The sequence below is a fragment of the Pinus tabuliformis genome, chromosome 1_1, assembly GCF_031772625.1.
Source record: "Pinus tabuliformis cultivar Carrire ecotype Pingquan chromosome 1_1, CPIR1, whole genome shotgun sequence".
Taxonomy (NCBI): Eukaryota; Viridiplantae; Streptophyta; class Pinopsida; order Pinales; family Pinaceae; genus Pinus; species Pinus tabuliformis.
In genome coordinates, this window is record NC_142297.1 from 99,614,176 (window position 1) to 99,631,773 (window position 17,598).

Below are 17,598 nucleotides of genomic sequence, written 5' to 3' on the forward strand. Positions count from 1 at the left end.
AGAAGATATCACTCTTGACATTCAAGAAATGGTTGTAAACCTTGATTCACAACTTGTTGTTCTTCAACTCAATGTGAAATATTCTATCAGAAACCCTCAGTTATTAAGAATGTATTTGTGTATTCATCTCTTGGAAATAAATTTTGATTATATTACATATCATCACATTCATAAGCATATGAATACATTAACAGATGCATTGGCTAATTATGTTTTAGACATACAATTATGAAATATGTGAAAAAACATTGTATCATAGTAAACATGAAATACAACATATATATATCGATAATGTTTGAGTAATACATTAAAATCCAAAAAATAATATATGCGTTCCAGGTACATTTGTGGCTCGCAAGCCTCAAAACTATAAATGCTAACTATAGACTACTCTGCGTGATGCTCATGATAGCATGTTACTACTCGCATTACACGAATCAGTAATCGACAGATCCAATCTAACACTCTCACCGTGTGCCACTCATAACGGCAAGGAATGTCCTTTATCTGTGCATACTCTGGAATCCCTCTCGTCAAGTTACTAAGATTTTGAGCGATCTCCTCTTCGTTGTCAACTCCTTCCTGGTAAGGAGCAACCTCGAATTGTCGAGTCACACGTCTCGCTATTGGGGACATCCATGCTAGTCTCTCTGGTCCAACATCTGCAATTACAAAGTAAAATTGTTTTTCTCACCTCCATCATCAAAGTCCTCTCCCTTTGGGGGTGGCATGTCATGATCACTGCGGAAGTCTGTCCCACTGTACAACCAATCCTCCATGCTAAACATTTGTTGTCTAAGCCACACATAGAAGGCATGCTTGTAAGAAATTTTTTGGCACCATCCAGATTTGGGCATCAACTGGCTTCATCAAACCATCCTTGGATATCGTGGTACCAGGAGGCTCACCTCTGCCATATGATAATTGAACAATGCGATTCGTTCCAAGAAGGATACTAGGATAGAGCCATATCAAAGTTGCCTCAAATTCCCTTCTTTTCATTTGGATAGCTTCTACTTCATGTTTAATTTCATTGCTTCCGCCCAATTGAAGACAGTGGACACCATACAATCCACAACATATTGGAAGCGAGATTTGTTGGACTCATGTAGTGCTTGAGCCCTAGCTATTTGGTTGATGGTCAAAAGTACCACCTTCAATAGAAGATCATTATTTTCATAATATTGATCTTGCCACTTGTAGATTTTAGATATTTTGGGCAATGTTAGGCAAGAAGCGTGTTTATGCTCACCCCAATAGGCTTGCCTCCATACAGTTGGACTGGTTCCCCTCTGCGAGACAGTCTAGTAATGAAATATATATTTGAAGTCTACAACTCCATCTCTTGATCATGAATCATGGATACCTCCTGTCTGATATCCCATAGACTGATCAAGTACTATAGTAGTTCAAGTTAAGCCTGTAGGCCTGGTGTCAAAAATAACTTGACGAGCCCACAATTCCTCAATGCATCAAGATAGTTTGGATCCTCCAAGGCCATTTAATATTCTTTCATGTTCACGTTCTTTCCACTCAACCACCATTTTCTCGCCTTGATTTTCCTGCAAACACCCCACATTTAAATTAACATCAGTTCTTGAAAGGGAAATTCCGATTTAAAGCTTTGAATTTGGGAGGAAATAAAAAAATTTCATTTCTATGCACTGGTGCAACTGTTTTTAAAATAGGAGCATTGACAGCGTGAGACCCTGTGTTAAAAGTTGAAGATCGGAGTGGTCTCGTGCCCGGATCCCACGCCAACCGTTGGTGATTTTTTTTTGTAAAAATCCCCTCAAATCCCCCGCAGAGAAAGTGAAATGTTCAAAAAACAAGTATCAATGTGAAGAATAGGGCCATGGCTCTTACCTGTAATGAATGGTTCGACAATCGCCTTCCTAGATCTACAACAATCCGCTCCTAAAGATCTAGGGCAAAAGTGGGTAAAAAATTGCTTCAATGAGGTAAAAAGGTAAATGGTAAAATGTTTTACTTGTTTCCCCTTTTTATAAGATTTTGACTGTGTTTTAGGGTTTTAAAAGTATTTTTCACCATTTTTCCTTAGAAATGGATAATGTGTTTGCTTCTTGTGCAGCGACAGATGATGGTTTGCCAGTGATGATGCAAAACTAGAGTCGTATTTAAGCTCTTTTCCCGACTCGTAAAAAATGAAAATGAAAAGATTGCTGAGTATTTTTCCCTTTTTGACTCGTTAAAGTAAATAAAAATGGGGAGTCTTCTTTAAGCTCTTTTCCAAATCTCAAAACACAAAAAAATTTCCGATCTCTTGTCGTTTTGACCTCATAAATGGTTCCAAAACATCATTTACCTAATATATGTTTACCCCTTTTTCGAGCTAGGATAAACTATTTACGAAAAAAGGTACTCCTTGGCTGACATGGCCAAGAGGTTCTCTCGAGTAATTTTTTCTACCTTTTCGAGCTCGAGAGACAACTTTATGAAAAGGGACCTTTTGGAGTTTTATTTTCCATGTCATTTTCAAACTCTATAAACATGAAAAAGATACTGAGTTTTTCCTTTGTCAGACTCGTTAAAATTTAATGACATTGGATTTGTCACCATGACAGACGTGAACTTCTCCATCCCAGGGCTCATTAATATTACTAGGTAGGATCCATCCAAATGATGGAATTATATTACAAGCATATGCTATCCCCTTCAATCTTGTGATAAAAAATAATTGGGGTACCTGCTAGGAATGGTGGGGGAAAACAGAAATTTTTTACCAGTTGTGTCGACAGCTTGTCACTCTTGAAAATGACACTCTTTTGCTTCGTGTCAGTTTGGGATATCCGCACTTCATCATTGACCTTCCTGGGTTTGGGTCCTACACTTTTTTCCTTTCCATTTTATCTTTTCCATGTCATCATGACCTCTGATCCTATGGATCCAAAAAGCTGCCAAACTCTGGAGTTGTGTCATTGATATGTTCAAGAGTTAATCCTTCTGTAGTTTACACTCATTCCTGATTCTATATATCATCCATAATTGTTGCATCCCCTTGTCTCGCATCGATGATGTGCGATACACCATGGCCCTCCTTTGACAAGGTCACTTCCTGTCGACTCCAGCTCATTATCGAAGAAGTTGGCTGAGAGACTCACTTCCAGTACCTTAGACCTTGCATGCCCTAAAGGCAAGTTCTTCACACTCAATGATAGGTTCTCATCATTGGATTTCGATCGAGTGAATTCATGAGTGTTTGAATTCAGTTCCTTATTCACACTCCGTGAATTGTGTTGCTGGTACCTTGAGAGCCATTGTCATTATTGGTGGTTTCTCTCGCGCTTGTTAATGGTTCACATCATTGATCGATAATCAAGTGACTTTCTAGCGTGTTCGACTTCGACACATCTATTCACATGTTAGAATTTTTACTTTGATTAGGTCGTGTTGGAGCGCAAGACCCTGGGCCTAGATTACAAAAGTCCAGGTTGCTAGGCGATGTGACATGATCATGCCTATACACATGTCTCTTTCAGATGGATGGTTGCAACCATACCATGAGTTTGTTATATGTGATCCTTCTCATTATTGGATGGTTGCGATGTTGGGATGGGGTCCCTTAGGTCAAGTTTTGGGGAAAAAGCTCAAGTATTGATGTATAGATGTAAAGCCTCCAAAAATTGTGGTCGCAAAGTGTGTAGATAGTTAAAGAGTTATAAAGGGTTTTACCCTTCTTTATATAAGATGAGTCGAATTTTTAAGATCTACCCATGTTCCACTTAAATAGGTGCATCTTAGAGAGTTTAAGGCAATAATCGATGATGAAGTTGAATGTAATGGGTCAATAGAAGGAAGATCATCGAAGTCTTAGTGTAGAAGAAAGGATCTGCAGTTGTGTGCATAGAGGCCTATAGTAGAGTCTGCAACTGAGTGCGCAGGGAAGTCTTGAGTCTGTAAGCTGAACTGAGTATTAATAAAGAAGATTATTATAGAAATTCATGTGTTTCATCTATTTACTTCTGTTATGAACGAATGCACTTTATGCTTTGATGGATGCGCGACTTTGTTTGATTTATATTGTTATATGAATGAAATTATTGTTAAGTGTTATGCGAAGATTTCACTATTGCATGTTAAAGTTATTAAATACTTAACCAGATCTAAGTAAATACTGGGTTAAGAGTAATCTTTGATGCGCGTAAGTAGTCAACTTACCTATTCAAGGTCCGAGAAAGCTAGTCGTAGACCTTCGCAAAGGTCTAGAGGTTGGTTAAAGGAAGTTATATTGATAAGCCTTAAGGGCTTATTGATCTGCAGGAAGGAAAATTTAGGGGAAAGTGACATCACGTTGATATTTGGGTGCGGAAACTTGGTTCCATCATCCCCCCATACTGCTTCGGGTGAGACTTTAGTCTGCGCTCTGCGGATTGATGCTGAAAGGGCTGGTAGTGTAGGAATTTGTTTGGCGCAATCAACTTTGAACCTAGGTCAGGACCCAACAAGTCAACAAATGGTTCCATTGCCAAGACCGAGATCTGCATAAAGAGATGTGTGATGTCGCATAACTGGAATCCAACAAAGAAAGAAATTGAGAAGCAGTTGGATAGAAAGATCCACAAATTTGCGGCTCAAGAAAACAGAAATCTGCAACTGACTAAAGGAGAGTGGTTGGACAAATACCTATACACAGAAATACATGAGATCTTCTTCTGCACCTTCCTGATCGAACTATATGAGTGGATCGCTAAATTGGTAGACGACTAAGGAAGGTGGAGGCTTAATGGTCTGATAGTGTGGACCCCGGAGCTAGTGCGAAGGTTGGAGGCTTCTGAAGATAAGATCGCACATGCTATTGATCACTAGCTTGATTGGGTCATAGGAGGATTTTTGACAGAATTCGTGGTCGATACCTCTGTCAGCTACAATGAATCAAATCAACGCTTCTTCAAGGGACCGCGAGGTAAGTATTTGAGATCTTTGAATACTTGGATTAAAATTCTCTTGTGTGGAAAGTAGGTTATGCCACTGCCTTGATGTTTGGATCTACGCGAAGTGGACGAATCTTTAGAAATCAGGAGATAGCAAGTCCTAAATACAACCCATTGATAGAACCTCCTTCGAGTGACGACGAGGGAGTGGTACAGGCCTCATAGTGAAATGTTGTACAATTGATAAGATAGGGTTTTCTGCGAATACCTCATCAAACCACACCCCCTCCACCTTCACCTCCACAACATACGCCTTCACCCACACCACCACCACCTCCACCATCATTCAACATGTCGAATACTATGAAGCTGCCTATTTTCAAGGGCTTGGGAAATGAGGACCCAGATCAGTTATGGTTCATTGCGAAGGTTATATGGACAACACATAATATTACAGATGATCCTATGAAGAAGATACAATTGGTTACTACTCTACAAGATCACACATTGACATGGTACATTAAGTACTACACTGATAATATGTTGGCATCATTAGTAGATACTCAGATTGCTCTGAATAAGGAATTCGATAGGCCTAAGTCTGAAACACAATCAGTAGTGGGGTTCAAGGAAATCGTGATGAGGATCGGTGAAAAACCCTGAGAGTTGGATCAGAGACTGAAGTGCAGAATCCGTGAAGCCAAAATGAATCTCACAGACAGTCAACACTGCAATTGGTTTATAGTTGCATTCTTGCCTTACTTAAGGATTGCTTTGTCACAACAAAAGATAGGAAGCACTAGAGATCGCAATGAGATTACATGAGACATCTATCTAGGATGCGATGTTGGGAGTTCAACAGATTCATGTGGAGTTGCAGAATTCCTACTTAGAGTTTTAGAGCTTGAAAAAAGAGAAAGTAGGTCGACTGAAGGTACACGAAGAAGTTTGGTGCCTTAAGTGTAAAAACTAGGGGCATGATAAGGATCATTTCCCTGTTTTCACGAATTATATGACAGCAGGAGGGCCCATGCCTCTGAGGCAGGAAGCTCCAGCAGGACCAAGTACAAGGCCCGCGCTATGGTCCGCTATTTGTCAGGTATCTGGGAAACATGTAACAGATAATTGTCACTTGCTGCAAAAGTTTGTACAAACGTTGCAACAATTATTCTGAAATTTCTGTAAATCGTTGGGCCATGATGAGCGTAACTGCCATAGCTATGAATTAATGATGGAAAAAATTCTCGTGTGTCGAATGCAAGTAAAAACTCATCCTCCGAATCAAGGCGTTGGGGGGGCACGCGGAGGATATCAGGGCTGCAAATGAGGTTGAGGAGGAGGAGGACCTGGTAGAGGTAAAGGACAAGTTATTTGCTATAATTGCTGAGTAACAGGGCACTATGCATGGGAGTGTATGAGCTAGACATGCGTGTCATGCGAGTATTGTACTCAGTTTGATCATGTGATAGAAGAATGCCCTATATGGATGGCTAAGATGCAGGACAAAAAGGCACAACATCAACAACCTACCTAGAATTTATAGATGATGAGGGCCGAGCCTTGCGAAGATGATCCCAATGTGAATATTGTATTGTGAAGCGGGATGATGACCGGTGATGATAAAAGAAAGAAACCTGAAGAAAGTGAGTGGGTTCACAAGGCTCCAGAAAAGGAGGTTGGGTTTGATCTAGAGCACGCGAAGGAAATGTTCATGGAAGCGAAGAAGAGCTTTGTTGAGGTCTCTACCTTAGAGAGTCAGGACAAGCTACTTGAAGAGCTTGACCCCTCCATGCTTACCATGTGTTATTGACATTTTTGGGCACTGCGCCCCAATCATACATGTCCATAAAACCAAGGGCTTCTAAGTCCCTAAAAGTGTTGCTTCACACCCTAAAAGAACAAGGTCAGCTGATTACATCTTCTCCCAGAAGTTCTCCATGAGAAACTACTCATAATTGGTCAAAACTGGACCATACAAGTTGTTCAATGCAAAGGGTGCGATGCATCCCACCTGCTCCATGTAAAGGGTGCGATGCATACTGGAAAGCCCTTCTGTAGGGTGCGATGAGCGAGAATGGACAAATGGCAAAGACAGTTTGCAAGGTGGATACTCAGGGAATCTTCCAAAAACTTCTCCAATGACACTTGCCTCTCTGAATTCTCCCAGGGATGAGTAAGAGATCATGAATCTCCAAGTGGAACCTAGAACTATCAGAGAGAGGACACTAATCAAGAACCCAACAGCTGACTCACCCCCCTGCAAACATCTATATATGGATCACTCATCACAGAGATCCAAGAGGCTGGAATTTGGTATTTTGTAAGGAAGTGCTGTTAGTTTCTTGGTGAAAATCATAGTGTTGGGTGATCTAAGCTTTTCATGACGTGAAGAAGGGCTTCTATGTTGAGGGGATGACGCTGGGTCAGAACAATTGGTTGTAATCCTCTTTGCTTTTCTTGATATCAATAAAGTTATTCAAGTGTTCCTCCATATTCTTGTATATCTGATATTATATGCTTTTATGTGGTCAATGTATATCTGGTCCTATATTGTTTATGATCGTAGATCTCTGTTCTTGGATAGTATTATGCTACTTTGACTCCACAGGTACTTTCTGAAGCTGGGTAGACAGAGGCGAAGTGACAACGATCTGTCAGAAGGGAGAAGAATCAAACAAGGAACCAAGCACAAGACTGAGGTTGGTTCCTTCTATTCCTCTCTTATCTATCTCTCATAAAGGAAAACGAAAGTGGATTTAACTTGTTTGTTTCTAAGATAGCTACCAGTCTTAGTGGGACTAGTAGCTCCGTGTGGACACTAGATTTCTCGATAAAAAAATTGCGTCTCTACTGGGGAGCGTTTAGTTTGTTTTCTTGTTTAGATTTGTTTGTTTTATAAAATCATAGACGAAGCTTGAATTCAAGCCAGCTAGCCTTCGAACTGCATTTTATATGCAAGTGAAAAGTAGATAAACACCGCTTCAGTCTATCTCCAGGTTTTGTTTATAAACTGAACAATCAATTTGCAAACATCCTAATTTCCCTGGTGGTGGCTCTAGTAACCTCCTTAGATCAACCCCTGTGATTTGTGTTTACTGAACCTCACTTGCTCAGCTTAAACCCCTAAAATGAACTGCAAACTATGATAAAGAACCAGGTGAAAGTCTCACACTGTACCATCGCACCCTGTCTTCTATATAGTCTGTATGCATCGCACCTCCCGTGTGCAGTAGGTGGGATGCATACTGGATTCTCTGTGTAAAGGGTGCGATGATCAGAGAAGGCTAAGTTTGCATGCGGACTTTGGTTTTTCTTCATTCTTTTCAGATCTATTCAAGAGTTTTACTGTCTGTGATCAGTATACCATTGTGGAAACCCTCTTCCTTTCCATTGTTCCGCCTCCATTGTGCAAAGAACTGTGAGCATTTTGTGTATTTTTGTGCCATTTGCAGTTCTCTTTTACAAAGAAGTAGCATGATTGTACTGTCGTTTCTTGATTTGAAAGTGTCGTAAGTGTCGTTTTCAGTCATAGAAGAGAACCTGATTGTTCTTGATAGTCGATTATACAATTACTATTATATTTGATTTGAATTAGTAATTTTTCAGGTGTCGAAAGCGAGTTTCCAATTCAAAATCGCAAAGTGTCGTCATTTTCTTCATTTTATCTTGAAAAGAAACTTGTTAGTAAGGTCTCTTTGAAAAATAATTTAAATATGTGCTTAGCTTTCTTTTTATCATTCACATATTAAGAAAGTGGAAAACAAATACATGCATGTGCATTTGCACTTAGACTGATTGTTGATTTAGGACAGTGCATTTAGTGTGTGCTTGATGCTCTTTGTTGAAAGAATCTCAGTCCTCTTTCCTTAGTAGCTAGGATTTTCATTGCATAAAGAAGATTAAACGATTGTCTATCATCTTAGATTGCATTATAGGAATTGTACATCTACATCACGCGGTGAACCTGAAAGGAAAATATTTAAGCAAGATCAACTGTAAAATAAATTTAATGAACCTAAAAATGATTTGGAACCTAACGCACAACATCTAGAAGTCTAGGCTAAAGATGTATTCCGGCGTCGTAAAACCTGGTAACTGCCGCTTTCATTGTTGGTTGGGTGATTCCTCCTCTTTGAGATGACAAGTGCCAGTACGGACTTGTGCTCCCACGTACCGTCGAGTACATATTGGGAGACCACAATAGGCTATATCCTTTATCTATAGGAAGCTGTGTCTGCCGCCCTATCGATCACAATGCACTGAACACAACATTTGCGAAGATTGACTGCCGTACCATAAAAAGTATTCTGCAGTTTTGTGATTGGTTTGGTAATCCCTCTATCTAGATTTCCAGAGCAGTCTCTTTCGTTCCTTTTCAGACTCCTTAAAGGAAAAGGTCCATCTGAGCACTTGTCACTTCAAGCTCATTAAAAATCGAAGGCAACTAGAGTCATATTTTGTTCTTTCTCGACTCTTAAAAACTGAAAAAACAAGTTGTGTCAAAGCGTCTAAAATTTATTTTAATCGGAATAACATCACTATTCTCGCGTTGGTCTTAGGTTGAGAAAATGGAGTCCACCAACCAAGGATTTCCCCTTGGAGGAAATCCTAGTCCCTTCTCCTCTTGGGGAGATGTTGGTGCACCTCATATGGCCACATTGTCATTACCAGGATTGACGATTGGCTTGGCCATATGGCTCTTCTCGACCTCTGTCATTCAGAACACCGTAATTCCTGAACAATCGAGTCAGCAACTAGATGACGCTAGAGTTACCCCCCAACCTTCTACTTCGTCCATTTCTCCCTCCCCTCCTTCTTCTTCGCTTGATGAAGCTGGTAAAGCTAAAAATCAGGTAACTGAGAAGAAGAAGAAGTGGAAGGAGAAGAAAGAAAAGAAGAAGAAGGAGCCAAAAGCAAAAGGGGGCAACCATGCATCATCTAGCGAAAATCCACACACCACACCGTCGAGACCTAAATCTCCATGCATCATTTGCAAGGGAGACCACTATCATCGAGATTGTCCTTGCATCCCCCGGATTTTAAGGCACTGGTCTCCTCGTTTGCACAATCCGGTGTCGTCAACCTCCGAAGATCATGTTGAAAATACACCTTCGACCAGTGAAAGTGAAGTATTTGGACAGAGAAGGAAATGCAAATTTCTTTGTAAGCTATGTGAAGGTGATTATGCCATCCACCATTGTCCCTTCGTAGACGAGGCTAAAAGAGTTTTGGATAACTGTCCGGCTTCACCGCTACGGCTTCCTCCTGGATATAAGAAACTCTTGCCAAGTCCATCACCGGTTGAAAAATCAACCGACACGCCATTGAGGTTGGTCGAAGCATATATCGTCGAAGATAAATCTTCTGAATCCGCACCATACGAAAGTCAAAAGGTCAAGGCAGCAGCTGACCTGGTCGTGCCTTCAGAAGGTTCATCTTCGGATGATACAGTCACCGAGAAGAATGGGAACGACACCGTTCAAATTATTTTTGTAAACATAGACTCCGATGAACATGGGGGAAATCTCCCCATTCCTTTACAGCAGGAAGGAAGTTTGTCAGGGTCATATCCGGCCGTTTATTCGGTCCCACCTCCAAGCAACCTAGTTGTTTCCTTCGATTGGAATATTCTAGGCAGACCCCGTTTACCGGTTAGTGTACCATTCCAAATCATCACTCAAATATACAGAATGGTCATGGATGGTACCATCATAGATGAAGGGGCTTCTGTGAGTATCCTTTCCTCGACTGCTTGGAAATCGCTTGGTTTGCAAACGCTTCTGCCTGAGATGAGAAATCTAACAGGCTTTGATAAAGGAACCAGTGGACCGTTAGGGATCCTTCCCGATGTGCCAATAACGTTGAGAAGGAAAATCGTACACATAAACGTAATGGTAGTCCAAGGACCTCTAGATTATAATTTTCTCCTTGGGCGCGACTATATTTATTGCATGGGAGCCATTGTCTCCTCACTCTTTAGAGTAATGTGTTTTCCGCACGAAGGCCGAGTGGTCCAACTCGTAGACTAGCTTTCGTTCCCCGGCTCACACATAGCAAATAATCAAATGCCATCCCTAAATGGTATTTTCACGCAAGGAATGTCTCATCAATCTTCGGTCCGTCCACCTGAAAATCATGAGTAATTCAGGAGGACATGACTGAAACCTAGGGGGAATGCACCCTGGCCTGCTATGGCTGGAAAACTCTAGGTATAGTGTAGGTTTCCACGAAGGAAACTGACCAGTCCGATACCCGTCTATATAGGAAGAGGGAATTAGACCGGAATAAGATTCCATCATCATGGTTAGGGAATGGAACCTGTGTCCAAATGGACTAAGCTAGGAAGGGTTCCCGTCTGCGGTGCGGATGGAAACTATCTTGCAAATGCGAGAAAACTTCTATATGGTAGCCTGGAAATCTTTCGCTATACCTGGGGGCATGCGACCCTTTTTGCATGCAAGCGAAGATCGATCATTTATTTTCTTAGTTTCTAGATTCTTCAACCCTCTAAACTTGTAGGATTAGTCTTTCCTAGCTTGCATAAAGAAAGGATGCAAAGCATATAAAGAGATAGATGAGACATCTTTATTATATGACTGGCACGAGCAGTTTTTAGGTGAAGTTCAAGCTCGTTAAAAATTAAAACTAAGCAATGAGCAAATGTTTCCTCAAGATTTTAAGCTCACTAAAAAATGAACCGATCCCCTGGTAAATAACCATTATGAATGCATTATCATCAGCTTTTAAGCCTTGGTCGTGTTCTCATCATCACCTCCATCCTGTCTTGTCGATCATAAGCCTCCATTTGATTGTTTACCCCTTTTGAGGAACATCTGCGAAGAGTGATTCTGTTAGCCATCCTTGTGACATTGCTGTGATTGGAAAATTCCAAACCTTACCTGGAATCAGCTGCTACCCAAATTATCACTTGTTCCTCGAAAAACGAGTCTCCTTTAAGCTCTTTTCAACTGACTCGTAAAATATGAAAATATTGCAGAGCAATTTGCCCCTCCATCTCGTTAAAGCGACCGTAAGCGCTATCCCTCCTCTAGATTTTAATCTTTTTGGACCTGAGGGATTATTACACAAAAAGATCAAGCGCTTGTTTTGTTCGGCTCATTAAAACTATCGAAAATTCATCCCTTTCGTATTGTTTTATACTTTTTTGGACTAAAGGGACTATATATGACGAAAAAGAAATGTTGGAGTTTCCTTTCTGCCTCTTTTCAGACTCTCTAAAATTGAAAATGGACCGAGTTATCATTGTCGTTAAACTCGTTAAAATCAATAGCGACAAACTCATCGTATAGACGGGATCGAGTTTCATTGTCGCTAGGCTCGTTAAAACATACCGACGGGTTCGCCCGAAGGGCGGATTATAGAACAAGCATATGTTATCCTCCTCAAGCTTGATAAAAATAAAGAGGTACTGGTTAGCAATGATTGGGGAAAATTGGGAAGAAAACTTGAAGAAGCTTTGTTGGTAGCAAGTCGCTCTTGAACATGACATTTCACTCCACATCCGAATCGGGTTGGGTTATTCCGTTCACCGGTCATATCACCATTGATCCATCACACCATCCATATTTGGGGTTAATGCTACCAATCCATGTCAGTGTCGCCGGTATGTTCAAGTGAAGTCACTCAGAGAATTCACCTATGTCTCATCCACTGCAATACATTCACGCTCCATTCTTTCATGACCGCCTTCCTGAACCTTATATCATCAGATCGTTTTCACCTCCAAAGTCATTTGCTCCGTTCCGTGTCGTAGATGTGGGATTCATTAACGCCATCCTACGACAGGTCGCTTCTCGTCGACATCAGCTCATTATCTGAGAAGTCGACCTAGGAAAAAACCTTTTAATACTTTGAAGCTTGCATGCCTCAATGGCAAGTTTCTCACTTCCGGCGACAGGTTTACATCAATGGCCTTCGACCAAAAGATTTTACGTGGTGTTCGACTCCAAGTCCTTTTTCACACCACGTGAATTGTAATGCCATACCTTGAGGGTCATCATCATTATCGGTGATTCCTCTCGCACCTGTTAACAACTTACATCATTGGCTGGTAATCAGGCGATGTATTTCCATGTTCGACTTCAGAACATCTTTCACATGGATCGACTTGTACTCCGAGTGAAGATTGAACGAGTATAAAGACCCCGGATCTAGTTTCATCCATCCAGGTTGTGATACATTCAAGGATATAAAGACATCAAATGTACATCCTTGTCGAACAAATAATCATCCAAATCAAAGGATGATGGCTCTATCCGAAACATCAGTCTGCTACACAGACGGTTGTCTGTCCTATGTACATGAAAATGAATGTATAAAGCTGAGCATGGGAATGCCCGCCTCAGCCAAATAATGAAAATATTATGAAGATAATGTATTGTATTGTATCTTATTACAGGTCGCCTCCCAGCTCGAAAAACTTCAGATCCTCATGATAAATCATTTCACCCGACATCAAACGATTAATGACCTCATGCTTTAGTGGGCAACTATTATAGACATTTTTGGGCACTGCACCCCAATCATACATGTCCATAAACCAAGGGCTTCTAAGTCCGTAAAAGTGTTGCTTCACACCCTAAAAGAACAAGGTCAGCTGATTACATCTTCTCCCAAAAGTTCTCCATGAGAAACTGCTCAGAACTGGTCAAAACTGGACTATACAGGTTGCTTAGTGCAAAGGGTGCGATGCATCCCACCTGCTCCATGTAAAGGGTGTGATGCATACTGGAAAGCCCTTATGTAGGGTGCGATGAGCGAGAATGGACAAATGGCAGAGACAGTTTGCAAGGTGGATACTCAGGGAATCTTCCAGAAACTTCTCCAATGACACTTGCCTCTCTGAACTCACCCAGGGATGAGTAAGAGATCATGAATCTCCAAGTGGAACCTAGAACTATCAGAGAGAGGACACTAATCAAGAACCCAACAGCTAACTCACCCCCTGCAAACATATATATATGGATACCTCATCATAGAGATCCAAGAGGCTGGAATTTGGTATTTTGTAAGGAAGTATAAGGAAGTGTTTTTAGTTTCTTGGTGAAAATCATAGTGTTGGGTGATCTAAGCTTTTCTTGAGGTGAAGAAGGGCTTCTATGCTGAGGGGATGATGTTGGGTCAGAACAACTGGTTGTAATCCTCTTTGATTTTCTTGATATCAATAAAGTTGTTCAAGTTTTCCTCCACATTCTTGTATATCTGATATTATATGCTTTTATGTGGTCAATGTATATCTGGTCCTATATTGTTTATGATCGTAAATCTCTGTTCTTGGATAGTATTATGCTACTTTGAATCCATAGGTGCTTTCTGAAGCTGGGTAGACAAAGGCGAAGCGACAAAGATCTGTCAGAAGGGAGAAGAATCGAACAAGGAACCAAGCGCAAGACTGAGGTTGGTGCCTTCTATTCCTCTCTTATCTATCTCTCATAAAGGAAAACGAAAGTGGATTTAACTTGTTTGTTTATAAGATAGCTACCAGTCTTAGTGGGACTAGAAGCTCCGTGTGGACACTAGATTTCCTGATAACACCATGTTTTTGGAAACTTGTATGAAGTTGCTACATGATAGCAAGGCTATGAAAGGGCTAAAAAAATTGATAAATAAGTGTGCTAGTAAAGATATTGCTTCTAAAGGGCACCATGCAGTCAAAAAGATAAGCAAACATAAGACGAGAATAGGGAGCGAGATGAGACTCACTGTGCAAATAGGAGAGTATGAAATGGACCAACTTATTTTGGATCTTGGGTCAGATGCAAATGTTTTGCCTAAACAGAAATGGGAAATAATGGGGAGACCTACACTACAGTGGACTCTAATTCAATTAATGATGGCAAATCAACAGAAGATTATCCCTATGGGGAGATTGCATGGAGTGACCACAGATATCGAATGTGAGAGCACATTGGCCAATTTTGAAGTGATAGAGATTGTTGATGACAAAAATCCATACCCCATGCTCCTTGGAATTGATTGGGCTATTGACATGAATGGGATAATCAATTTGAAGAAGTGGATGATGTCATTTGAAAGGAAATCACTCTGTGTAGTAGTACCATTGGATCCTACAGAAGGACTGCGGTATACTGAACCAGTCTGCGACTATGAGTAAAGCGATGATGATTTGGGCCAGATCTATAAAATAATAGTGTGAGATCAAGATTGGGTTAATCCGACAGCTGATGGATGAATTGCATGGGACCACAAATGTTCCTATATATCAGAATCAGATGAGGAATTGGAACATTGGCAGAATAGGTTGCACAAAGTATTTACGCTGCGTTGTAATATGATGACTAAATCGTTGTGCTGTGTATCATCTGAGGTAAGAAGTTTTCCTTATTATGATGGTATAACTGATGTAGATAAATTTTCGGATGCATTTTAAAAGGAAGTACCTGAGAAGCATCGCTTCCAAGCATTGGATTTGGCGCTGCGCACTACGCTTGCATGGTGGTGGGGTACGCAAAACAAAAATTGTGATGAATGGAACGAGTACAAAAGAATGATGAGATTGCAGTTTGGTTGCCAAAAAGTTCAGATAATAGAGAAATATGATGGGAGGAATGATCTGCACGATCATTTAGAAAAATGGATTGAGGTCTATGGAATAGAGTCGTAGCCAAAGTGGGTGTATATATTCTGTCACACTTTGGATATCATTCCTATAAACTTCTACCTAGAAACGAAGCTCCGCCATGACACTGCAGAGTGGTATATCATAAGGGAAGGATTTTTGATGACCTTCAACTTTGAGGATGGGTTTGAAAGCATCGACGAGACACTGCAAGAGTTTAAGGCAACAATCTTCAGAATACCGCGGGATCCTTTAGAATTGATTCAACCAGATTGGAGCACCCATCTGCGCCATGTGCTGGAGCGCTATAATGTGAATTCCGAAGAGGAGGATGAGGATCCAAGGAATATTAATCCCAGAAGCAGAAGGCCACTGTGAAGTTGAGGGACCGTAGATAGAGAATCTAGTTATCACCATGCCACTGAAAACTAGACAAGTAAACATTGGCATAGAAGCGGAGCCAAAGTTTGTGAATATTGGGGACTACTGGGATGATGCCACAATATATAAAGTCATTGTGTTGCTCCATGAATATCAGGATTTGTTCCCTACATCATTTTTAGACCTGAAAGGTATCATAGGGGACTTAGGTGTGATGAAGATTACCTTGAAGTTGGACGCGAAGCCGATTAAGTAGAGGCCATATCACCTTAATCCCAAGTATAACGAAAAGGTCCACTTAGAATTGGATAAGATGCTTGAGGCAGGCATTATTGAACCAGTGTAGGAGTTAGATTGGGTAAGGCCAATGGCAGTCCAAGACAAGAAACAAAAGGGAGAGATACGAATTTGCGTAGATCTCAAGAAGCTCAAAGATGCCTACATTCATGATCCTTTTCCAACGCCATTTATAGATGAAGTACTGGATAATGTTGGAGGACAGGAAGCATATTCATTCACTGATGGGTTCTCTAGATACCATCAGATTATGATTGCACCAAAAGATAAGAGTAATACCACCTTCGCGACAGAGTGGGGATGTTTCTAGTATAAAGTAATTCCTTTTGGACTTAAGAATGTGCCCGCGATATTCTCACGTGTAGTCATCGCGATGTTCAAAGAGTTCATTCAAAAAATTTTGGAGGTATATTTTGATGATTGGACAGTGTTTGGGTTGGTAAAGCACCATGTAGCTAGTTTTCACTTGATGTTGGATACATGCCGAAGGTACCAGATTGCATTGAACCTGAAGAAATTCTTGTTCTGCATCCCTTTTGGAATCTTCCTGAGTCATGGTAATAGTTAATTTGGTGGCGCCAAGAAGTGTTAAACAGTTATACAACATTGGGTCATACTGGATACTATCAGAAGTGCATAAAGAGTTATGTTCATATTACCATGCCTATGGAGAAACTTTTAAAAAAGGACGCTACATTCTGTTGGGATGAAGAATGTTAGTGGAGTATGGATGTATTGAAGGAGAAAATGGTCATCGTGCCGATGCTAGTCTTCCCAGATTGGAAGAAGGAATTTCATGTGCATGTGGATGCTTCATGTATTGCACTAGGAGCAGCGCTGACATAGGCTGATGAAGGGGAGATGGACCACCCTGTAGCGTTTGCAAACAGGAAGTTGTCAAAAGTGGAAAAGAACTATTCGACAACAAAACGCAAAGGGTTGGCTATGATGTAAGCATTCCAAAAATTTAGACATTACTTACTATGCATACATTTCAAGATGTACACAGACCATTCTACATTAAAGTATCTAGTCAACAAGCCTGTGTTGGGGTGGTAAATATGCATATGGTTGTTTTTGTTTCAAGAATATTATTTTGAGGTGATTGTGAAGTTAGGAAGATTGAACTTGGGACCAAACCATCTGTCACGCATTTAAATAGGAGAGGAGCCTACCAATTTGGAGGAAAGGTTGCTTGGCGCACATCTCTCCATTGTCCATGTTGCAGATAATCACTTTGCGAATATTATCCACTTTCTAACTACTGGGATGGATCTAGAAGGATACACCAGTTAGCAGAAGAAAGAATTGGTGGTGCAAGCAACAAACTTTTTAGTTATTTTAAGGTATTTGTACAAGATGGGATCACATGAGATACTTCAACACTATGTGCCCAACTTTGAACAAAACAGTATCCTCACTGAAGCT

The 17,598-nt window shown here is 40.7% G+C and overlaps 1 protein-coding gene across 1 annotated transcript in view; it reads right to left on the reverse strand.

Annotated features, from left to right (window-relative positions):
- Positions 1–1,472: 1,472 nt before the first annotated feature.
- The window catches only part of LOC149211842 (putative disease resistance protein At1g63360), a 35,503-nt gene continuing 19,377 nt past the window's right edge, over positions 1,473–17,598 (reverse strand). Inside the window, exon 3 of the mRNA XM_089388489.1 lies at positions 1,473–1,562. Coding sequence (XP_089244615.1) covers positions 1,473–1,562 — 90 coding nt within the window. The remainder of the gene's footprint in view (positions 1,563–17,598) is intronic.